This window comes from Ctenopharyngodon idella, chromosome 13, assembly GCF_019924925.1.
Source record: "Ctenopharyngodon idella isolate HZGC_01 chromosome 13, HZGC01, whole genome shotgun sequence".
In the NCBI taxonomy this organism is placed as follows: Eukaryota; Metazoa; Chordata; class Actinopteri; order Cypriniformes; family Xenocyprididae; genus Ctenopharyngodon; species Ctenopharyngodon idella.
This window is the reverse complement of record NC_067232.1, coordinates 20,406,647-20,433,578: the sequence shown is the minus strand read 5'-3', so window position 1 is coordinate 20,433,578 and position 26,932 is coordinate 20,406,647. Positions and strand designations below refer to the sequence as shown.

The 26,932-nt window shown below is 35.0% G+C and overlaps 1 protein-coding gene across 2 annotated transcripts in view; it reads left to right on the top strand.

Moving 5' to 3' along the window:
* prkceb (protein kinase C, epsilon b) overlaps positions 1 to 26,932 on the top strand; it is a 135,123-nt gene that overhangs the window by 86,203 nt on the left and 21,988 nt on the right. For both annotated transcript variants that reach the window (XM_051916629.1, XM_051916628.1), the window contains exon 11: positions 12,174 to 12,328. In XM_051916629.1, the coding sequence (XP_051772589.1) occupies positions 12,174 to 12,328 (155 nt within the window). The remainder of the gene's footprint in view (positions 1 to 12,173; positions 12,329 to 26,932) is intronic.

Below are 26,932 nucleotides of genomic sequence, written 5' to 3'. Positions count from 1 at the left end.
AAACAACAACAACAAAAACATACTTAACCCCAAACTTTTGAATAGTATTATAAGTTGATGCATAATGTGTCCATAAATCAAGATTTTCGGTTAAAATTTATGAATAAATAAAGAAAATAATTTCACCCTTGCTGTTTAAATGTTTTAGAAAAGTTTTTAAAAGTTTTAGAGTATAACTTAACACCTTTAACACGAATATAAAAATAAGAAAGCATAAAGGAAAAGTAAAGAAATTAATGTGGTTACACTTTATTTTACAGTGCTGTAGTTACATTGTAATTACTCAAATAAGTACTGAGTACTATTAATTAACTACATGTACTTACTATAGACTTACAGTTAGGGCTAAGGTTTGGTTTAGGGTTAGCTACTTGTAATTATGCATAATTTACTGTTATTACTATAGTAAGTACATGTATAACACTAAAGTAAAGTGTTACCATAAATGTTTCATGTAATAGTGAATTGAAATGAATTCCAAAGAGATAAAAGGACACAAATTGTAATTAAATCAAGTTAAATAGCTCAATTAAAGTTAGTAAGTTCTTTACAATGACTAATAAAGCTCATTTCCAGAGATACAAAAACTACCAACCAACATTACTGTTCCAACTATGAACCTAGTCTATAGACCATCTACACTACTTGTACTCCTTATACAATTTTTTTTTTTTTTTTCTTTTTTTAGTTATAGAAGTATGTGGTTTTCCCCTTTCAAAACACATTATGTATAAATGTTTATGAAACATTAAAGGTCATGGCTTTATTTCCCAGTGAACACACACTAAAAATGCATACCATTAATCCACTATTTTTGAGGATAAAACTAGCAGCCAAATTGATTAAATGTTAATATTGATGTTTCAAAGGAATGCCTTATTTGTAAAGTAAAGGCATGACATGAACACAAAGGTTGTTCCTAAAATGTTCACTCTAATGAACCAGAGTTTTATCATGATTTTCAGACAGCAATCAGCCTCAGGATCACAGTACAGCTCTTATCCACCTAATTACAGCTAAGCAATGTAAATAACATTATACAACCATCCAAAGCACATATGGAAACTTATGGAGCTGAAAAACTTCAGGCAGTGAGAGAGAGCGAGAGAAAAAGGAATTGTACGATTGTTTATAATTCAATTATTTTTTCCCCTTTGTTTTTGGAGGATGTTCTCAAAGTTTTTATGATCACTTCCAATTTGGTTAGTTTATACTCCCATACTTAACTTCTTAACCAAGGTCATGAAATGACATTTCTCCCTCTCTTTGGCTCATCTCTGCTCTTGGACAGCAGGTTGGAGTGCTCCCAGATGTCTTGGCTAGGCTCCCTCACATTTATGTTCTGTAGTTGCTCCATTAATCACAGTCAGATTGCGGCTGCTCACTTTGTGACATCTGTGTAGGCAGCCGTACCTGTCTCCACTTCAACTGAAGAAAACAGAATACACACAGTCCGCACATATCACTGATGCATGTTTTGATTTAAAAGTCCTTAATTCACCATTTACAAGTGAGAAGTAACTCTGTTAACAGATCGAATCCAGCATGTGTTTGCTTTTCTGCACCCTTAACAAAATACTCATGAGTGATATATGGATTTTGTACATTTGTTTGTTTTATCTGTCTTTTTCTTTCTCATAGAAGGAGGAATTTATTCCTGAGGAATAGAATTCAGCTTGTTCTCACAATAAAAAAAACGAAGATTTTCTTTTTTATTTAACTGAATTCCTAAAAGATGACTTATATCATGTTGACAGAGATCCATTTTTGTTACATTGTCATTAGGGGCTTTACAGAGTAAAGAAAGAAGAGAGATAGTTTGCAATGAATGTGATTGTATGTGACGGCAGATTATTTACATTGGTCTTGCAGTTGACAAGTATTACTGAATATATACAGTACTGTGCAAAAGTCTTAGGCCACCACCAGATTTGTTGTTTTGGCAATGTTTTAATGACCATCCATATTTATTTTTCGTTCTCTTTATTAAGATTCAAACACAAAATAAAGGAAATATGTACACAAAATGTAAAAAAAAATCTGAACAAAATGGCTTCTTTAAGCAAAAAACAGTATTTAGTGTGATCTCCTGGACTTCTTCCAGTTTCTCGAAACTCTGAGAAACTTCTCATTTTGAAAGTTTCCTTGGCCTTCCAGTCCTTTTCCATCCCATTTAGGTTTAAAAGAGCCAGGTTCCTGCTATTGCTCAGTAAATACTTGCCACTTTAGCCTATAGAAGCCATTTTTTTCTTCTTCTGATGTTTTCTGTTTTTTATTACTGCATACAAATTTCCTGTATTTTTTGGTTATATTCTGATAAAGAGACTGAGAAATAATTATATATGGTCATTATACCATTGAAAAAACAACATCTGCTTTTGTAATATATATATATATATATATATATATATATATATGAGTGATGTCAACGTTAACGCGTTAACGTATGCGATTAATTTTTTCCGGTTTAACGCATTAAAAATATTAACGCAATTAACGCAGCATCCATTTTTTTCGTCATCCTTTGGCTAGCATTACAATATATGGTCATGCTCTTATTCTTGCAAGTGCTTTTAAACCATTTAAGTGCATCAAAAGAAAAAGAGAATGCTCTGTCTGTGAATGTCCTCACACACACAAGGCACAGAAAGACTCGCACCAGAATCGAGTTCTGTCACGCTTGAACGAACAATAACATGCACAATAATGCCAAAAATATCCGTTTTGTTGAGTATCCTCATTAGAGCAGCCTTGAATGAGTTAAAGTCTGAAACAAAAGTAAAAGCTGTGAGAAAGTGGGACGCATGTGAGATCTGCATCATGTGTAGCAGCGGCAGCTCTTAAAGTGACAGCAGCCAATGCTCTCCGTCATTGAAGATCAAAGAACAAATGTAACAGAGAAAATTACTGCTCTTGACTAAAGAACTTTTGAAGCTTTAATAATGATCTATATTTAATTTAGGCTATAAATTATGCAGTGCAGACTGTTTAGTAACTTTATTCAATTTCTGTATTTTTCCTATCTGTTAGACAGGTAATGTAACGTAGATCCACTGGAGGCAAGTTGCTTAGAGGACCCAAGTTCAGTTTATTCCATCACAAGATCCAACATAACATTACACAATTTCACATGGCATGGCTTGGCAAACATGGCATGAACAAACAAGAACATAAAGTTCACCCACAGTGGTACAGGGACAATGCATGACAGAGAACTAGGCAAACATGAGGGTTTAAATACATAATGACATAACGAGGGACACCTGTGAACAATCAACCAATAAACCAATGACAACATAGGACACATGACCAGGGAGCACATAGCAGGATCACATGACAAGGGAATCACAAGACATGGGAGCACATGGCAAAACATAACAAACAAGAAACAAGAAGCATAAACATAGTAAAACATGAAACATGAACAAAACCAAAACTAGACATGACAGGTAAGGGCACAGGTAAATATGACATTTATTATGGGTTTATGTGCGGATTGTTCTAAGTTTACTTAAATTAAAAGTTGTTATATTTTTGAAGCCTAATAAATGTAAAAAAAAAAAAAAAAAAAAAAAATGATATAGCTTTCAATAACACTGTAATGTTGAATGGTTATAATTTATGTTTTAAATTGGGGAAAAAATCAATTTCATCGAGACATCAGTAGCAGTATTAGTATCAGTGATACTGACCTTCATTCATAAAGAGATGCCATAAAAAAAGTATTTAAAATATACTGTCTTTGTCTTCATGTTGTTTCTTTATGTTTCTTTTTTTTTTTTTTTTTTTTAATTTGGAGATTAACTGTGAAATTATTACATTATAAAATATATTAAAAACTTATAAAATCTCAAGTGTTTTTAATTGTGATTAATCGCGATTAATCACAGAAAAAATGTGTGATTAATCGAGTTGTTTTTTTTAATCAATTGACAGCACTAATATATATATATATATATATATGCATGACTATGGAGAATTCAATTAGAATGTAAATTGATTTTTTTTTTTTTTTCAATTAAAATAACACTAGTTATATAATATTGTAGTAAATATTTTTTATCCCCTCTTACTCTATTTGATACTCCCTCTTACTCTATTTTTACTCTATACTGGCATTATGAAAACCACATAAACTTAAACCACCGAGAACCTGAGCAACTGAGCAACACAGGGAATATAAATACCAGGCGAACATAATGACAGACAGTTGCAAATAATACTTAACCATAGGATACAAAGGTGGATCTAATCAGTAACCAAAGAAACCGAAACTAAACAGAGCAGGGAAACAGGAACTAAAGGAAACAAAACAGAATAACAAAATAACAGTCCAGTGAGTTGTGACAATATATTTATTTTAAGTGTAATTAAATGTAAAATATTAAATCAACTATAACTAATAGTTGAATAACCAATGATAGACAAAGCAACCCCCCCCCCCCCAATATATATATATATATATATATATATATATATATTTTTTTTTTTTTTTTTAATGTAAATGATATGTGATTTTTTTTTTTCAATTACAATAACACTAGTTATATAATATTATAGTAAATATTTTTTACTCCCTCTTACTCTATTTGATACTCCCTCTTACTCTCTTTTTACTCTATACTGGCATTATCAAATACATTATACGTTAAAAAAGTTTTTTTCAACCAAGGGGCTATAGGATGACATAAAATCATCATCATCATCATCATCATCATTATTATTATTATTACTATTATTATTAATATAATTTATATTATTAATATATTAATATATTGAAATACTATAAAACATACAACCAATTACAATAAATCATTCCCCCTTGATAACTACTTTTAAAAAAGCAACAATAAACAAACAGGTTTGAAATCTCTGGAATCACACAATGAATTGTGGGCAATGTAGAGTATCAACATTCCCAATTTCTGTTAATTAAAATGTGTGCTCTGTCATAATTACAACAGAAATACTAGAGGAAACATCTTACCTTTGAATATTGTGTTGGGCTATGGGGGCCTTTGAGTCAGAAAGGTTTTAAAATATACTGCTTTAAATATACTTTAAAGACATCTTTAGAATTAAATCAAATTAAAGACATCTATAGAATTAAATCAAAGTTTCTTTTTTATTTTTGTATAATTGTAAATGCTGCTCATGGAGCCCAACAGCCAGTGGAGGAACAATGATCCTGTCAGACACAAAGGAGGGCACCACAACAGGAAAAAGACATTTCCCCAAGCATGTATGTTAAGAACAGGGAGCATTTTACTGTGGATTTAAGTTGGTAATGTCTATGTGCAACTACTTAAATATTAATTTTTTACATCCTGCAGTGTATCGTCTGAAGTTTCAGTGAAGTCTATTGTTTGTTCTTATCATAAAAACATGCCTAGCTCCATGTTTAGCAACATTTACAGTACACTAAGAGTATAAATATCCGGTGTTATCATATTTGTGTAGTATCAGGTTGCATCCATGAAAGGAAAACAGAATACCAGTGTTGCATTGACTTACACGCTAAGCCCTGTTTACCCAGTGTCTGAGTTTTTTCAGCACCCTCTGCTACACTGAGCTTAATAAGCTTTTCTCTGTATAAACATTCCTCACAAAAATGTGTTCTCAAACAAGGTGTTTTATATGAAACATAGTGACATGCTTAAACCTGAAAAAGCATCCAAATGGGCCCATTAAGAACATTGTGATGGACAGAGAGAGAGAGAGAGAGAGAGAGAGAGAGAGAGCAACATGGTTTCTGCATATAAGCTGTGTAAAGAGGCTTATATGTGTGTTGTTCTGGGAGAGAAATTCCTACTGTAATGACAAGCATCATCAAATGAAGTGTGACAGCTTCTTGGCCAGGGGAGTGTGTGTTAAGAGTCACTGGCAGCAATGTGTGTTGAATTAATACTTCACACGAACTCACTGGGTACAGAGCTTGTTTGACATGGTCTAGAATGACTCTGTTTCTGTTAGGAGACCTATCTCCCGATTCGATACTTGGGTGCCAATACGATATGTATTGTGACTTTTAAGAATTGTGATTCTACATGTATTGCGAATTGATATTGCAATTTTAGTTTTCTTTTTTAACTCTTTTTTTTTTTTTAACTCTTTTCATGTTTTTCAGGCAAGTCTAACAGTAGCTTTCAGGTAGAGAAAATGAATAATAAAATGTAAAATAGCATTGCATATTCTTCACTGTATAAGTTAAATATAGATTAATCCTTATTAAAGTTACAAAAGTTATTAAGTCAAGAGCAATGAGTGATTTATAACATAAAAAAACAACTGCTGCAGGTTTATTAGGCTGCTGACACTTTAAGAGCTGCGCAGATCCAATATATTGCTACAAATGTGGTTTATTTCTCAACTGTTTATGTTCATAAAACTGTTTACTAGGATACTTTCTGAGTAAAATTAATTAATTTTGTGTGAATATATCTGAGAATACATGAAAGAGAGCTCTATCTGTCTGAGAAGTGCACAAAACTTCTCGCACTATTGAATTGAGTTCTCTTTTACGTCTTCTAGCGCTTGAATATTTAAATTGGCGAGGCTAAAAAACATATTCATTTCCGTTATGTAGCTATGTCACCATGTAACACATTTGCATAATTAATGCTATATTTTTAAAACTATTTCTCTGCAGTACAACCACAACCTTTTGTTGGGTTCTCACTTTTTCTGCTTTCTGAACCACACAGATTGATGCAGGTCAGTGTGTTAAAGGAGATACAGTTTTTACTGAGAAAAGTTATAACATTAAATCTGAAATATTAGAGATGTATAAATGTTTTTCTTGCGAAGGTGGTTAGGGTCGTTCAGCTGTCTATATCGGACTCAGGCTCAAACTGACTCAGGCTTCAAAACTGACACCATAGTTAGCGTAGTTATAGTATTTACAGTGCCTCAGGAAGCCTCAGGGGTGCTGGTTATGTTAAATGGCATTACATTTCCCACACATACTCTAAGCGGTAGTCCAATCAAAACAGACTGGGGCCAGCTGACCAATCAGAACGGACTGCACTTTTCAGTAGGCGGGTTTTAAAGAAACAGAGCATTCAGACAGAGTGTGAAAACAGGTGCTGCAACAATGTAAATTATAAGAAAAATAAATTGTATTTTGAACATTAAATCATGTAAACCTATTCTGTTAAACCCCCTGACCAAAATGAGCATAATTGGGGCACTTTAACAGAAATAAATTTGAAATTGTTACATTGAAATAAATCCAATCAAGATCAAATACAAAAGTAGTTGTAAATAATGCATAGCATTTCATAATTTACTGCTAGAATACATTTTAAATCATCAGTCAGCTGCTATGTTAGATCATGTAGCTCTTCTTTGTACTGTCACAGATTTTAATATAAACATAGTTTTAGGTTTGGAGAGATAATTTTAGTTTAAAATTTTATATTAGCTACACATTCAAAAACATTCATATTTGAGACAACATTTACAGATATACTACAGTTCAAAAATTTGGTTTTATTTTATTTATTTTTTTTAAAAAGAAAAGAAATGAACACTTCTGTTCAGTGAAGTTGCATTAAATTGAACAAAAGTGACAGTACAACATTTATGTTACAAAAATATATATTTCAAATAAATTATGTCCTTTTGAACTTTCTATTCATCAAAGAATCCTGAAAAAGAATGTAGGTTACACTTTATTTCAAGGTGACGTAGTTACATTGTACTTACTCAGATAAGTACAGAGTAATAATAATTAACTGCATGTACTTACTATAGAGTTACGGTTAGGGTTAGGTTTTGGTTTAGGGTTACTTACTTTTAATTATGAATTACCTGTTATTACTTGTAACATGTAACTATGTCACCTTAAAATAAAGTGTTACCAAAATGTACACAGTTTCCACAAAAGATTAAGCAGCAACTGTTTTCAACATGTTTCTTGGCACCAAATCAACATATTAGAATGATTTCTAAATGATCATGTGATACTGAAAAAAACAGTTATTTTAAGTTGTATATATATTTCACAATATTACTGTTTTACTGTATTTTTGATCAAACAGATAAAATGCAATATATATCTGGGACATTTTTGTCACTTTCAGTGGTGGTTTTATACCGATCATTTCTGATCCTGATTACTATTGATGTAAAGGGCTGGAGAGAGGGCTGTGTGTTCTGAATGAAACCTTTGCTTTACAAATTCAGTACGCCAGCTTTCATCATCTCAGTGCCTGATACATCACACAGCGCCTGGCATTCACCTTCACCTAAACCTCTAGCATCAAAGAGAAAGAAAACACAATAAGGGTCCTTTCCATTTAAAATGTTGTTATATTGTTTTCTTTTCACATTATATTATTATTATATAATGCATGTACTAGGATCAGTCCTCTCAATAAATGCAGTACACACATACATATATGAATTTGTGTAGCATCCTATATAGGCTGCCTCTGAAAATTAGCTGACTTCTGCCTCACTGAATGACTTTGCAGGGAGTGTTTGCGCACAAAGATGCCTCCCAAAACTGATTTTGGACAGACTTCTGAGGCAGCATATTGGTTTATTGATCTACAACAAAATGGTAACTAAGCGAATATTTAATTACTACAATACTAATTTCTCACTAGAAATGAAATCAAAAGTGGAAAATGTTGGTCAAAAACAAACTTTTACAAACAAAATGACCACCAACCTCAACTTTCAGATGACATATTTATGTTTTAGCTCAACTGTGGAATGGAACGCACAGGATTGCATGATATCAAGGTCAGCGGAGGATACATCTATGCTGCCTTCAAAAATCGATTAGTTGTAGGTATCTCAGTAGACATGATGTGGCATGATCATTAGATCATTAGATTTCATTGTTAGAATTCATAAAAATGTTACCGGCCAACTGGCGATTGACAAAGTTTCATATACTTGCCAACCCCTATCTTTACTCGCATTTGGCGCTTGGCGAATGTTCATTTTCGGCCCTGTGTGTATGTCTGTAGTGAATTAATTCAATATAATTTTGGATTTAGCATTTTGATACATTTAAACAAAACAATTAAAGTGGCGTTGCGCAGACCGATCGGTGTATGACATCAAAGTACCCATGAGAGCGATTAGAGAGCTGACAGCTCCATATGCTTTCAAATCACTCTCGTTGTACTTTGATGTCATACACCAATCGGTATGCGCAGCGCCGCTTCAAGTCAAACACACATCTTGTATTGAATTAAAGCATGCAGAATAAGAATGATTTTATTAGTGGTCTCAGACTTCTGGACCCACTGTATGTGGTTAAAGCACAGAGTCCGTTATTAGCTTTGGACTTAAAGATAAACATTCTTGATTAATGTCCAGGGCCACACACACAATACACTCTGTACTGAAATTATAATTATTTCCTGTTGCTATCAGCTTCACAAAGCTGGTCATTTGTTAAGCTAGTGCGGAGTGTGGTAATCTCACTGTGGGGAACAACAATTACCATGAAGAGAAAAGTGGGGCACAACTTCAGCCAACACAAGCTAACAGAAGACAACTCACACTCTGTGTTTTTACTCCTTTCATTTCGGCGAAACACTTTTCATGTTTCTTTAAGGTTAAAGTGTGTCTTGTTTGTGTTATGCAAGTTGTACTTTAACACTCATTCATATGTAGTGCAGATGAAGCCCTGCTGATACACTCTGTTAGACCGGCTTGTTGGGTCTTGGTGGTTATCTGTCGATCAGGCCTTTTCTCTTGCACGGCGCGGGACGCCAGTATCTGTACATTTCTAATTAGAGACAGGAAATGTTTATTGGCAGTTGATTGGGTGGGCCTTTGCTGTAACTTTGGGCACATTTTAAACAAACTATTTCAGCATCCTGTTTAAATTCGCTTTCATAGCAAAGGGACAGGCAGGGCAGACTGGCCCACAATTACATAAGGTTACAATGAAATCATGATTTCAATTAAAAAATATCAGCATATCATTCATATCACCAAGTGAACCAGTTGTATGAAGCTTGTAATGTCTGAAAATATCACCCACACTTCTCTTTGTTCATTATTGTCTAAATTCGGAGACTGGTATGGGATTAGATTGATTGAATAATAAAGGGAATATTTTCCACACCCCAAAGAACAATACACTTCAGGCCAATTTTTCACTCCAATCTTTTTTTTTTTTTAACCTAAAAAAAAAAGGTTTTTTGAAGAAAGATACAAATTCGGTGCAACAGGTTCTTCTCCATGGTTTCCTTCATACAGCCTAATGAACAATGATTGTAAGTATGTTTGTTCACAGTTCAGCATATTTCCTGAGCCAATCTGTATGTCTGCTGACTAGGACATGAGTCACATAGCTGGACTCGCAGTATGTGTGGGTTTGATATACATCTTGATTCTTTGAAATGATGTGCATGACCCACTGAAGATAATGAGTTATATTCTTTTCAGCCGAGCAGGGCAATGGGTTCATGCTTTCTGAGAACGGATGGATGCTTCTAAGCCTGTGTCTCCTCTCATTGACTCTGAACTTCCCAACATTTATATTCTATTCTGTGGCCTGTTTGTCTTTTAACCCTAGTTGCGGGTAATTGGTGGATTTCATAATTTCTCAAAACTTATTTTCTTTTGAAAGTGCATTCCCCTATGTCTGAATCCTTTATGTAAGGCTGGGGAAAACATATTGGTAACACGTTAGATTAGGGTCCAATTCTCACTATTAACTAGTTGCATATTAGCATGCATATTACTAGGATACTGTCTGTTTATTAGTACTAATAAAGCACATATTAATGCCTTATTCTGCATGACCATATTCTACATCCCTTAAAGGGTTAGTTCACTCAAAAATGAAAATTCTGTCATTAATTGTGTCATTACTAATCATGTCGTTCTACACCCGTAAGACCTTCGTTCATCTTCGGAACACAAATTAAGATATTTTTGATAAAATCCAATGGCTCAGTGAGGCCTCCATTGCCAGCAAGATAATTAATACTTTCAGATGCCCAGAAAGGTACTAAAAACATATTTAAAACAGTTCATGTGACTGCAGTGGTTCAACCTTAATGTTATAAAGCGACGAGAATACTTTTTGTGCGCCAAAAAAAAAAAAAAAAATACAGCCTTTATTCAACAATATCTAGTGATGGGCGATTTCAAAACACTGCTTAATGAAACTTCAAAGCTTTATGAATCTTTTGTTTCGAATCAGTGGTTCGGAGCGCCAAAGTCACGTGATTTCAGTAAACGAGGCTTCCTTATGTCATAAGTCTTTTGAAATTTCAATGGGTGGGTGTGACTTTAGCAGTTTGATACACGCTCCGAACCACTGATTTGAAACAAAAGATTCGTAAAGCTTCGAAGCTTCATGAAGCAGTGTTTTGAAATCGCCCATCACTAGATATTGTTGAATAAAGTCATTATTTTGTTTTTTTGGCGCACAAAAAGTATTCTCGTCGCTTCATAACATTAAGGTTGAACCACTGTAGTCACATGAACTGTTTTAAATATGTTTTTAGTACCTTTCTGGGCATCTGAAAGTGTTAATTATCTTGCTCTCAATGGAGGCCTCACTGAGTCATCGGATTTTATCAAAAATATCTTAATTTGTGTTCCGAAGATGAACGGAGGTCTTACGGGTGTGGAACGACAATTAAGTAATTAATGACAGAATTTTCATTTTTGAGTGAATTAACCCTTTAATCCTACCCAATAACTAAACTTAACATCTACCTTACTAACTATTAATAGGCAGTAATTAGGAGTTTATTGAGGCAAAAGCCATAGTTAATAGTTAGTTCATAGTGAGAACTGGACCCTAATCTAATGTGTAAGCAAAATATTTTAATGACATTTGATTTTGTTAAAGAATCTTGAAAGTTGTGGGGGGTTCACTGTATTAAAATTTGAATGGAGCTCTTATGATATTTTTCTTTATAATAGTTCAATCAAAAAGACCCAAATCTTCATCTTATGAGTTTTGAATCAATGTAAATCAGTCTAATGTCTCAGTACATCACTATCATGCCCATCTCAAAATTAATAAAATGTATTACCAAAAGCAGTATTTACTAAAAATAGTAGTTGGGACGAAGGCATCCTCAAAAGAATCTTTAATGGGATCATTAAGGAACTGGAATGTTTGAATAAAACAATTAGCAAAGATATTGAGTAATGAACTTGTTTCTTCTATTTGTTATCTTCAGGACCGTTTGTTCTTCGTCATGGAATATGTGAATGGCGGAGACCTGATGTTCCAGATCCAGCGTTCACGCAAATTCGATGAAGCTCGTTCCCGGTTCTACGCTGCTGAGGTGACCTCGGCCCTCATGTTTCTGCACCAAAATGGGGTCATTTACAGGTAAATTCAATGCAATTGGCAATTGACGACTGTAAAAGGCTAAAGGTCAAATAACATTCATCCATTGTTTGGTTCTAAACTGCAAACTTCTTCTGTTTGTCTCACTGATAGACATAGCATCATTGTTAAGTAACCAGAAGAATGGAATGTCTTGAAACATCTAAGCCAAAATACCATTGTAACACAAAAAAATACATTCCAAATTTAGTGAAATTTTAGCCTGATCTTTTTTGGACAGAAAATTAGCCATCCGTTCCAAGTGTTTGCTCAAGTTTAATCCGGAATCCAGATCATTTATTTTCTCAGAGAGCTGTCACGCAATCCTGCACAGATTAGGTCTGAAGCGAATCAAATGCAGTCTGTATCACATGAACTGGCTCTAGCATGGTGCGTTGTATCTTTAGGAACTATTTTGCCTAGAGACAGGAGCCCTTGTCTGCCTTGTTTACCTCAGGTTGTTTACTTTGATGAGCTATGTGCAATGATTTATTCGTTCCCAGACCGTTTGTTTACCCTCTCAATTGTGTGTCATTAACCACACACAACGGGCAATGCTTCTGGGGCTGGAAGGCCAGGCTTTCCTTGGGATCATTTTTATCCATTGCTGGCTTCTTTTTAAAGTGGAATCCATCTTTACTGGCCAAAAATATCATAAGTTTGCATGTTGTTTACATGCAGCTTTATTTTGTAGTGTTGACGTCATAGAATTTAACTGTAAAATTAAATGCATGATGCCAGAACTACAAAATACATCTGCACATAAACAACATGCAAATCTATGATGTTTTGGACAGTATGACAAGAAAATGACGAGTTGAATCTGTAAAATGACATATGAATCTGTAATACAGATTCATTTTTCATTTCACTATAAAATCGTATGCATGATGCCAGCAATACAAAATAAATGCGCACGTAAACAACATGCAAACCTATGATGTTTTTGGATAGAATGACAAGTTGAACCTGTAAAATGACAAATGAATCTGTAATTCAGATTCATTCGTCATTTCACTGTTAAATCGTATGCATGACGGCAGCACATAGCCGTACGTAAACAACATGCAAACCTATAATGTTTTTGGACAGTATGACTAGAAAATGTAATGCAGATTCATTTGTAATTTTACAGATTCAATTTTACAGATTTTGTAGCTGATTCAATAGAATAATGTCTCATAATGCTGGGAGCCCAAGTCATCATGACCCCTTCTTCCTGTCGCCCCTCTGGTCCTCACTGAACCCAGTGACCTGTGAGTTTCCTCACCCACCCATTCTCGGCCTGGTCCTGAGCTCTTTCTGGTCTTGGGCAGGAAGAATCTCATTTGGAGTTTAATGTTGTATTGAATTAAATCCACCTCCTCCCCACACTGGCCTTCCTGAACCCAGACATTCAGAGACTGAAGGGAAATGGGGAGTTCTTATGAAAGTAGGACACTTAAGGCGAATAGGTCAAGCAGAGGTCCGGTGGTTCTAATTACAATGAGTTTATTATTTTGTCCCCTTAAAATTAACAATAATCTCTGCTGTTGGCTACTCTTGAGACTACACCATGTTATTGGTATGTTCAACAAAAAGAAAGTGTAACCGTTTGGTTATATGAGCTTTATTGGGATTGCAAGGTACAAGAAACCATTGAATTACAACATGGAACTCGTCAAACTCGCCAACATTACAGCCTGATGAAATAATAATAATAATAAAATAAAAAAAAACCTCTCCATTCACTTCTTGAGCAGGATCTATTTAAGAACACTGTGTGTTGGACGACTGCCATGGCTTCCATTCATGTCTCTTACCCACCTTACAGTCGTCTGACCCCTTGTTTACGCTTACAATTGCTGACATGATGTTTCTTTGGCAAGAAAGTAGACAGGATGTGATTCGGTCAATATGAATGGCTTATTGTGTGTTATAAGAAAACACACACATACATGAACTTCCAGCCATACACCTCAGATCGGCTCAGGCGCCAGTTCTGTCGATTACCTGATGATGACGACTAGACCATGAAATGCTGGACTAGTGCTCCACCCTCAATGAAGGTCATTTTAAGCGCAAAGCATGCTGGGAGATTGATTGATCGGAGGGCTCATCAAATCTGGCTCCGTCTTTGCTCTAGCCCAGCACAGGAAAAAACAAAGGAAACATAAATTGTACAGGTACTTCATACAGGAGATGAGGATCACAAAATAATATGGTGTTCTGGACACCAATGTCTCACTAGGGACAAACAAACATTTCACTCATCTGTGTCTGTGTGTGTAAATATACTTTATAAGGGAAATGCTAACACTTTACAAGAAGGTTCATTAGTTAAACATTAGTTAATATATTAACTAACATGAACTAACCATGAGCAATACATTTGCTACTGTATTTACTAATCTTCATTAACTTTAGTTAATGATAGTACAGTTGTTCATTTTGTTGTTCATGTTAGTTCACAGTGCATTAACTAATGTTAACAAGATTTTAATAATGTATTAGTAAATGTTGAAATTAACATTAACAAAGATGAATAAATGCTGTATAAGTGCAGTTCATTATTAGTTCATGTTAACTAATGTAGTTAACTAATGTTAACTAATGAACCTTATTGTAAAGTGTTATAGGCAGTATAGGGCAGATTAGGGTTAGTTGTCACATTGAGAAATACCTTGTGGGGATATATTTTGGTCCCCATGAGGAAAACAGCTTATAAATCATATTAAATTATGTTTTTTGAAAAATGCAGAAACGTTTTCTGTGTATTTTGTGCTTTGTAATTGTTTTTCTGTTAAAATTGGAAATCCATTAAAGAGCCAGTAATATATTTTAAATAGAAATAAGTTGTGAAAGATGTTTTGTGTTAAAAAAAAAACAGTTTCAAATCACTGTCTTCAAACAGTTTCCATTGTGACAATGTACAGTAGCACATAGATTAATTGTATATACTTTTTATGATTCCTCTACCATTTCCTACCTTCAAATCGTCCTAAATGCATCTGCTCGTCTGCTCAATGGGATGTCGCAAATAGAGTAATATTACGCCTATCTTACACTCTCTGCATTGGCTACCGGTCCGATACAGCATTGATTTTAAAATGTTGCTATTTTTTTCTAAAGCCCTCAGCAATCTAGCCCCTTTAAGGCCTCAAGCTCTCAAGCTGTGGAATAGCTTGCCATTATCCATTATTATCCGCTCCCATGGTGTCTGAGTTCAATTCTATGCTAAAACCCATCTTTTCTCTTGTGCTTTTAACCTTCTGTAACTGTGTATGTACAGCACTTTGGTAAACCAAGGTTGTTTTCCACTATTGAGTTAAGGTGTTCACTGAACTAAGTAAGCTTTTTTGTTGCCAGTATTTTAAGGATTTTAAGGTTTAAATGGGGTAAAAATGTGACAATTAGTTCTGGTCACCCCTAAATCTGGCCACCCTGCAAAAAGCGAGCCATAAACCATCATCATTGTACCCTTGAGCGAGGCACTTAACATCGGGTTGCTTGCACTGTAAACCCTAAAACTCAAAATAATTAATTGTTTTGAGTAGGACAAACTTAAATTAAACAAAATAGTTTAGTCAAATTAACTTATGAGTATTTAGCAGTTTATTTTTCTTTCAAGTTCACAGAACTGATCTATTTTAAGTAAACTGAACTGTTTCATTGTTTTGAGTTTTTTCCCAGAATGCTTTGCCCATGGCACTCGAAGAAGGGAGAGTAAATGCTAAAATTAAGTGTTATATATATATATATATATTTTTTTTTTGTGCAAGATTAATGTTAAGTGGGAGATCTAGTAGTAATTAATGTTTCTTTATGCTAATTTAGAAGAGTTTCTGTTAATGTGGGGTTTTGGAGAATTACCATCATGGTGACAAGTGGTGCATGCTGCTTGGTTTGAGAGCAGATATATTAAATGTTTTATATTGCTGTACTCATTCAGCAAGTACTGTAACATGCTATTGCTAACATGTTAGCAAATTAACAAGTTAGCATTTTCTGGATTAGCTTGTTAGAGCTAGCTAAGTTTCCACTAATAAAAATGTTTGCATTTACATAATATATGATAATTTTAAGTTAAATGTATGAATTAGTTTACTCAAATATTTCAATTTAATAACCATTAAAATGTATGAGTAAAAAATAAAAATCTGCTAGTTCTGCTTACTTAAACTTTGAATTTCTTAACTTAATTTTGATGTAATCAATTGCCTCAATTTTTTGAGTTTTGCCAACTTATTCAGGCTTACAGTATGAGTAATAATGTTCCTGCAGTGAGTTCAAGGCAGAGCTCTATGACGACATCATGTAAAACTTGTGAAAATCATTTCTCAAATCATAATTCAATAAAAATAACTCAATAAAAATTCCAGATTATTCTCCCTTTTGTCTTGCTTCATATTGGGAAAGCCCTACATTGTATGAGACCTGCGTATCAAATAACATGTTAGCTCTGCTTCAAGCGCATGGCAGAACCACATTTTTCCCCTATGTGAACTAATTCCACCTCTCTGTGACCTGCCGCACATACCAGGACAAAAAAAAAAAAAAACGAATGCAGAACATTCTAGAACAAAATGTGCAGGTGTAGTATTCTTCTCCCTATCGAGGAACGACATGGTGGCAGTTTTGATTGAAACCGCAGAAGTTTGATCTGGTTAAAGAGGGCATGTTTGATCTTGATCTTCCCTGCTGTAGATTGCAAATGACTGGTTTGGTTGTTTGTTCAGATTCACTGCATCTAAAAATAGATAGTAAGTGCAGGTGGCATAAATGTGGCTCATCTGCTTGATTACCCATCTTTTGTTGACCTGTGGCTCTTGAGGGATTTTGTTACGGTATAACATGGGAGCTGTATTCTTGCAAGGATATGGAAGGCACAAAAGCGCTGAGACTAAAAGGGCTTGTGATGGAACATGTGAGCTGGTAGTTATTGTAGTATTTCCACACCTTGTACTTGCGAGATCTCTTTGTGCGCTCTTTGTGACCTTTCACCTGGAAAGGAACATAAGACGATTGAGGTGCTGTTCCTTTTCCTACAATAAGTATCCTCTTTGTGTAAGAGCTAATTGATATTAACCCAAGAGCACATTCAAAAATACGTTCTTACTTTTGTAAACAAGGTCCTCTATGTACTAAGTATGGACTAAGAGGCTCAGTTACAGCCCCTATAATTACTAATCACTGTAACCTTGTGCGCAAGTTGTACTGCTTGCAAAACCTAATGATTGGCTAATTTTTGTTCCTTTCCATTCACTGATATTAACAGGGAAATTATGCAAACTTTTGTTTCTCTGTTATGCATTATATGTTCTAATATATTAACTAGGTCTTGCAGACGTTGCTTGGTAACCTTCCAGGAGTGCCCAACTAACTTAGTATTCATGAGCTTCATTCATGCCCACCTTGATAGGGTATGTAAATGACTGCATATAGACATCTGAAGATATAAGATACAGTGGTACTCAAATGTTTGTGAACCCTTTAGAATTTTCTATATTTCTGCAAAAATATGACCCAAAACATCATCAGATGTTCACAAAAGTCCTAAAAGTAGACAAATATAACCCAATCAAACAAATGAGACAAAAATATATACTTTGTCAATTATTTATTGAGAAAAATTATCCAGTATTATATATCTTTGAGTGGCAAAAGTATGTGAAGCTCTAGGATTAGCAGTTAATTTGAAGGTGAAATTAGGCTCCACCTATTCTTAGATGTTTTCAATCAATCGGAAGACAATCAGGTGTCGGTTCGTGCCCGGTTTTATTTAAAGAACAAGGATCTAGCAAAGTCTGAACTTCACAACACGTGTTTGTGGAAGTGTATCATGGCACGGACAAAGGAGATTTCTGAAGACCTCAGAAAAAGAGTTGTTGTTGCTAATCAGAATCTCTAAATCTGATCTCTAAAGAGATTGGACTCCACAAATCCACAGTCAGACAGACTGTGTACAAATGGAGAAAATTCAAGACAATCGCTACCCTCCCCAGGAGTGGTCTACCAACAAAGATCACTCCAAAAGCAAGACATGTAATAGTCCGCGAGGTCACAAAGGATCCCAGGGTGACTTCTAAGCAACTAAAGGCCTCTCTCATGTTGGCTGATATTAATGTTCATGAGTCAATCAGGAGAACACTGAACAACCATGGTGTGCATGGCAGAGTTGCAAGGAGAAAGCCACTGCTTTCCAAAAAGAACATTGCTGCCTGTCTGCATTTTGCTAAAGATCATGTGGACAAGCCAGATGGCTATTGGAAAAATTTTTTGTGGACAGATGAGACAAAAATAGAAAGTTTTGGTTTAAATGAGAAGCGTTATGTTTGGAGAAAGAAAAACACTGCATTCCAGCATAAGAACCTTATCTCCTCTGTGAAACATAGTGGTGGTATTATCATGGTTTGGGTATGTTTTGCTGCATCTGGGCCAGGACGAAGTGCCATCATTGATGGAACAATGAATTCTGAATTAAACCAGCGAATTCTAAAGGAAAATGTCAGGACATCTGTCCGTGAACTGAAGCTCAAGAGAAAGTGGGTCATGCAGCAAGACAACAAGCTCAAGCACACAAGTCGTTCAAAGAATGGTTAAAGAAGAACAAAGTTAATGTTTTTGAATGGCCAAGTCAAAGTCCAGACCTTAATCAAAATGAAATGTTGTGGAAGGACTTGAAGCAAGCAGTTCATGTGAGGAACCCCACCAACATCCCAGAGCTGAAGCTGTTCTGTACTGAGAAATGGACTAAAATTCCTTCAAGTCATTGTACAGGACTGATCAGCAATTCCGGAAACATTTAGTTGCCATTATTGCTGCACAAGGGGGTCACACCAGATACTGAATGCAAGAGTTCATATACTTTTGCCACTCACAGATATGTAATACTGGATAATTTTTCTCAATAAATCATTGACAAAGTATGTATTTTGTAACAGTACTGTGCAAAAGTCTTAGGCCACCACCAGCTTTATTGTTTTAGCAAAGTTTTAATGACTATCCATCTTAATTGTTTTGGTCTTTATTACGATACAAACAGAAAACACAGGTAATATGTACACAAAATGTAAAGAAAAGAAAAAAAGAAAAAAAAAAAAAAACAGAACAAAATGGCTTCTTTAAGCAAAAATCAGTATTTAGTGTGACCTCCTGCACTTCTTCCAGTTTCTCAAAGAAGAAAATCTGAGAAACTTCTCATCAGATTTTGAAAGTTTTCTTGGCCTTCTAGTCCTTTTCCATCCCATTTAGGTTTAAGAGAGCCAGGTTCCTGCTATTGCTCAAGTGTAAGGGGAGGTCACTAAATACTTGCCACTTTAGCCTATAGAAGTCATTTAAAAATTTCCTGTATTTTTCCTGTAACAAAACCCTGATTCTATATATATATATATATATATATATATATATATATATATATTATATCAGGTTATGTTTGTTTTTCCATTTTTGTCTTCTGTGTTAGTTTCCCCTTTGACCCAGTTTTCCCTATGTGTTTCATTCATTAATCCATTCACCTGTGTCTTGTCAATCACATCGTTAATTATCTCGTTAGGGTTAGGGTTAGAAAAGCCCTCAGTTTTAGTCTGGTCTTTGTCCTGTATTGTTTAATCTCAGTGTTTGAGTGTTGCTATTCTGTTTTCCTGAATGTTCCTGTCATGCTTGGATTAAAGATTATTGGAATTGAATTCTTCTTCATGTGCTTCTCTTCAGCCAATCAATCGTGACTATATTATATTATATTATATACAGTGGGTACGGAAAGTATTCAGACCCCCTTAAATTTTTCACTCTTTGTTATATTGCAGCCATTTGCTAAAATCATTTAAGGTCATTTTTTTTCCTCATTAATGTACACACAGCACCCCATATTGACAGAAAAACACAGAATTGTTGACATTTTTGCAGATTTATTAAAAAAGAAAAACTGAAATATCACATGGTCCTAAGTATTCAGACCCTTTGCTGTGACACTCATATATTTAACTCAGGTGCTGTCCATTTCTTCTGATCATCCTTGAGATGGTTCTACACCTTCATTTGAGTCCAGCTGTGTTTGATTATACTGATTGGACTTGATTAGGAAAGCCACACACCTCTCTATATAAGACCTTACAGCTCACAGTGCATGTCAGAGCAAATGAAAATCATGAGGTCAAAGGAACTGCCTGAAGAGCTCAGAGACAGAATTGTGGCAAGGCACAGATCTGGCCAAGGTTACAAAAACATTTCTGCTGCACTTAAGGTTCCTAAGAGCACAGTGGCCTCCATAATCCTTAAATGGAAGATGTTTGGGACGACCAGAACCCTTCCTAGAGCTGGCCGTCCGGCCAAACTGAGCTATCGGGGGAGAAGAGCCTTGGTGAGAGCGGTAAAGAAGAACCCAAAGATCACTGTGGCTGAGCTCCAGAGATGCAGTCGGGAGATGGGAGAAAGTTGTAGAAAGTCAACCATCACTGCAGCCCTCCACCAGTCGGGGCTTTATGGCAGAGTGGCCCGACGGAAGCCTCTCCTCAGTGCAAGACACATGAAAAAACACCTGAAGGACTCCAAGATGGTGAGAAATAAGATTCTCTTGTCTGATGAGACCAAGATAGAACTTTTTGGCCTTAATTCTAAGCGGTATGTGTGGAGAAAACCAGGCACTGCTCATCACCTGTCCAATACAGTCCCAACAGTGAAGCATGGTGGTGGCAGCATCATGCTGTGGGGGTGTTTTTCAGCTGCAGGGACAGGACAACTGGTTGCAATCGAGGGAAAGATGAATGCGGCCAAGTACAGGGATATCTTGGACGAAAACCTTCTCCAGAGTGCTCAGGACCTCAGACTGGGCCGAAGGTTTACCTTCCAACAAGACAATGACCCTAAGCACACAGCTAAAATAACGAAGGAGTGGCTTCACAACAACTCCGTGACTGTTCTTGAATGGCCCAGCCAGAGCCCTGACATAAACCCAATTAAGCATCTCTGGAGAGACCTAAAAATGGCTGTCCACCAACGTTTACCATCCAATCTGACAGAATTGGAGAGGATCTGCAAGGAGGAATGGCAGAGGATCCCCAAATCCAGGTGTGAAAAACTTGTTGCATCTTTCCCAAAAAGACTCATGGCTGTATTAGATCAAAAGGGTTCTTCTACTAAATACTGAGCGAAGGGTCTGAATACTTAGGACCATGTGATATTTCAGTTTTTCTTTTTTAATAAATCTGCAAAAATGTCAACAATTCTGTGTTTTTCTGTCAATATGGGGTGCTGTGTGTACATTAATGAGGAAAAAAAATTAACTTAAATGATTTTAGCAAATGGCTGCAATATAACAAAGAGTAAAAAATTTAAGGGGGTCTGAATACTTTCCGTACCCACTGTGTATATATATATATATATATATATATATATATATATATATATATATATATATATATATATATACACACACACACACAGTGCCCTCTACTAATATTGGCACCCTTGGTAAATATGAGCAAAGGCGGCTGTGAAGTAAAACAATTTCATTTCCTTTCATTGAAGTAAAACAATTGAAAGTGGGGGGAAATCTCATGAAATAAATGATTTTCTCTAATGCATGTTGGCCACAATTATTGGCACCCCTATACAAATTCTTATGAGTAAAATATTGAAGTATATTCCCATTCATATTTACGTTTTTTTAGCACACCAGGGTGACTAGGAGCATGAAATTGTCTAGCCATGACTTCCTGTTCCACAGGAGTATAAACATGAGGAAGCACAAAGGCTAAATTGCCAAAAATGAAAATAATGTAATTTATTACTCACCCTCATGCCGTTCCACACCCGCAAGACCTTTGTTAATCTTTGGAACACAAATTAAGATATTTTTGATTAAATCCGATGGCTCAGTGAGGCCTGCATAGCCAGCAATGGCATTTCCTCTCTCAAGATCCATTAATGTACTAAAAACAAATTTAAATCAGATCAATATTTTTGGTGCGGCAAAAAAACTAAATAATGACTTATATAGTGATGGCCGATTTCAAAACACTGTTTCATGGAGCTTCGAAGCGTTATGAATCAGTGTATCGAATCAGCGGTTCGGAGCGCCAAAGTCATGTGATTTCAGCAGTTTGGCGGTTTGACGCGCGATCCGAATCATGATTCGACACGCTGATTCATAACACTCCAAAGCTCCATGAAGCAGTGTTTTGAAATCGGCCATCACTATATAAGTCGTTATTTAGTTTTTTTGGCACACCAAAAATATTCTCATCGCTTTATAATATTAATATTGAACCACTGTACTCACATGTACTGATTTAAATATGTTTTTAGTACATTAATGGATCTTGAGAGAGGAAATGTCATTGCTGGCTATGCAGGCCTCACTGAGCCATCAGATTTCAACAAAAATAACTTAATTTGTGTTCTGAAGATGATCGAAGGTCTTACGGGTGTGGAACGGCATGAGGGTGAGTAATTAATGACATTATTTTCATTTTTGGGTGAACTAACCCTTTAATCATTCATCACAATGAGTAAAACCAAAGAATATAGTTCTGATGTGCAGCAAAAGATTGTTGAGCTTCACAAAATAGAAAGTGGCTGTAAGAAAATAGCTAAAGCATTGAAGTTACAATCAACTAAAGATGTTACAAATCTGCCTGGAAGAGGACGTGTGTCTAAATCGTCCTAATGCGCGGTGAGGAGGAAAGTTTGAGTGGACAAAGACTCTCCAAGGATCACAGCTGGAAAATTGCAGAGATTAGTTGAGTCTTGGGGTCAAAAAACCTAAAAAAAAAAAAATTATCAAACAGCACCTACATCCCCAAAAGTTGTTCGGGAGGGTTTCAAGAAAAATCCTCTGCTCTCATCCAGAAACAATCTCCAGCATATTCAGTTGTCAGACAAGACTGGAACTTCAAACAGGACCGGATTCTATGGTCAGATGAAACTAAAAAAAAGAGCTTTTTGGCAGAAAACTCACCAGATGGGTTTGGTGCACACAGGGATAAAAAGTACCCCATGCCCACGGTTAAATATACTGCTGGATCTTTAATGGTGTGGGCCTATTTTTCTGCTGGAGGTCCTGGACATCTTGTTCAGATACATGGTATCATGGATTCTATCAAATACTAACAGATAAAAAACAAAACCTGACCGCTTCTGCTAGATATCCAATAATGGTCCGTGGTTGGATCTTCCATCAGGACAATGATCCAAAACAAACATCAAAATCAACACCAAAATGTGTCACTGAGCACAAAATGAAGCTTCTGCCATGGCCGTCCCAGTTCCATGACCTGAATCCAATAGAAAATGAGTGGAGTGAACTGAAGAAGCACCAACATGGAGCTGGGAATCTGAAGGATCTGTAGAGATTCTGTATGAAGGAATGGTCTCTGATCTCTTGTCAGGTGTTCTCCAAACTCATTATAAGTGAAGACTCAGAGCTGTTATCTTGGGAAAAGGACGTTGCAATAATTGGGTGCCAATAATTGTGGCCAACGTGAACTAGAGAAAAAAATTCATAATGATGTTTTCCCCCCCACTTTCAATTGTTGTCCTACAATGAAAGGTTAGAATTTTTGGAATTTTTAAAATAAAAGATCAAAAGGATAAACAATTCAGATTTATTTTCACAGCCGCCTTTGCTTATATTTACCAAGGGTGCCAATAATACTGGAGGGAGGGCACTGTATATATATATGTACACTACCATTCAAACGATTGGGGTCATTAAAATGTTTTTTTTTTTTTTCCTCTCTCTAATTTTCACCATGGCTGCATTTACAATACAGTTAAAAATAATATTGTGAAATATTATTACAATTTAAAATAACTATTTTAATTTATTCATGTGATGGCAAAGCTGAATTTTCTGCATCATTACTCCAGTCTTTAGTGTCACATGATCCTTCAGAAATCATTCTAATATGCTGATTTGCTGCTCAAGAAATATTTTTTTATTATTAATGTCAAAAAATAGTTGTGCTACTTAATATATTTGTGGAAACCATTTTTGTCAGGATTATTTGATGAATAGAAAGTGCAATAGAACGGCATTTATTTGAAACATTTGTAACATTATAGATGTTTACTGTCACTTTTGATAAAATTAATGCATCTGTGCTGAAAAAAGTATTCATTTCTTTTTTTAAAAAAAAGTAGTGTAAATGTTTGAAGTGTGTGTGCGTGTGTGTGTGTGTGTGTAACCATTATCTATCATTCTAAATATCTGCACACAATAACTAAATTTGTTAAAATATATAATTAAATATATAATTATTAAATGAATCACTAAAATATGATTAGATTGTACTAAAAGATTGTACAATAACCACTACTGTTAATTAAAAAAAATAATAATAACACTATAATAGATAGGTGTACGTCATGTCCTTCTTTAGTTTGTTGTGCTTTTGAAAAAATGCATATTTTTTCAGGCTTTTAGCACTTTTTTTTTTTTTTTTTTAGGAGAGAGGTTGCTGTGTACGTAATGGAAAAAATCACTTCTCAGGATTCACTTGAAACACAGGAAATGCTCTAAATGGAGTTTGCTGCTGTTTCCCTCTCTCTGTCTTTCTCTGCTTTCTGCCTTGTTGTGTTCTTACAATGTCAGTACTTTGCTCCAAATGAATGGAGCTCTAGTAAAATATAATACAATAGCTAATCTAATCCTTTATAGTCCTTTTTGAATTTTTACAACTCATGCTAGAACTTTTCATGTTGTTTATATTTTATCTTCATTTAAACTTCATTGAAAACATTTTTTATTTGTATGATTAAATTTACTTATCAATGTTCTTTGTAAAAGCACCTTTTCAAATTTCTTATTTGCTGCTGAGGTTTTCATTCCACCTATAATGAAAAAGAAAAAATTAATTGTTTTTATAGATTTTTTACAACAAACTCAGAAAAATCTTATCAGTAGAGACTACTAACAACTATAACGAACAAAGCAAATTTACTTACTGTCATTAAAATGTTCACTTTAACATGTGCCTTACTTTTTGTAACGTCAACTTTGTTTTTTAAACTGGAAGAACAAAATAGATAAAAAAAAAATTGTTTAAAAAAAAAATAACCAATTTTCCCTTAATAATAAACATAATGAGTGCTACTATTGTTTCCACTGAGGTGCAAACTGTAGGCTACATATCGTTAACATCTCAAAAAGTTTGTTTTAGGTTTTCATGATCCCTTTAAAGATAAGTAAGGATCATACTGAGAATTGCTACTTTTAAAATAAGATTTAATGAGGCTCTAATGAGGCATTTTATTTACAGAGAACCAACTGCACATCTGATGTGCCTCTGATATTATGTGATATCTGGAATCTGACATCCAGAGTGGACTGACAAACCCTCACCTTACAACCTCAGAAAGTCACAATCAAACTCTGGAAAAAAATAAAGAGTGTGTTACTTAACGTCCTGGAAAATAAATGTGAAAACGAGTGCAGCGTTCACCATTCATGCACTTCAAAGGGGACAGATAAGAGCAGCCAATGTAGCAATCTAAATCAACAAATGAAGCTCTCTGGATGAATTAAGGTCTCTTTCTTGGGAAAGAGAGGAAGAACGACGTGACCAGGATGCGTTGGAAGGTAGACTACTGTAGGACAGGAGGGGATGGAGCGGGGAAAAAAAAGAGAGACAGAAATAAGAGACAGATGGAGAGATGGACAATTCTGGAACATCTTGTGATGTAGAAGCGCATGTGGGTAGAAGACAATACAGAGCAGCCGTTCATGTCTCATGAACTTTTAACCCTTCTTTTTGTGCACCTACAATAAAGATTAGACACACCTACTCATTCTTTAGTCTTACTATTTTTTCTTCTTGGAATGATAGTAAATCTCAAATGGAAGTATGTAAATTATGCAGTGAAAAAAATAGGCTATAATTAAAACTAATTTAAGCTACAGTAGTGGCCAAAAGTGATATCCGACCTAGTAAAATTGACATGTTCACCCTTTATTCAAATATTATTAAAATTTTGTTTTTAGATTTTGTAAGCATATTGTGTAGTCATGCTTGGAGTCAATTGCTTATTTGTGAAATTTTGGTAATGGACATATTTTTTAGCCAGGCTCTCATACAAAGAAATTATGAACAAGACAGAACCAACGAAATATTAATAACTGATTATGTTGTAGTCAATGTATGCTTTTTCCTGAGCTTTTTTTTTTTTCCTATGCTTTTTTTTTTTTTTTGCAGTAAAATAAAACCTGTAGCTGTAGTTTGCCTTTTTTTGCAAAATAATTTTGTCAGATAAATACCTTAACCAAGTTTAGTGTTTTGTTATTCCCTCAGATTTAAAATATTTTAAAAAAATATATAAAATATTTTTTCTCATATTTTGATGGTTTAATCAAACTTGTAGAGTCATTAAAGACAAATATCCTACAACGGTCCAACAAACAAATATCCTAAGACTCTTCAATCAAGAAGTGGATCTTAAATGTGGGAAGTGGGTCTCTCACGGTGCATCTTTCCAACATTCATTACAAGCATTTTTCCACACTTCTGCATGTTAAGAGTGATTGAACACTCTTGGTGGGGAAAGACAGAGAGGAATGAAGTCCCTCGCGCCAACTTTTCAGACCAACAGGAACGTGCCGAGAACCAGGGTGCCTTTCTAAAAGGGAAC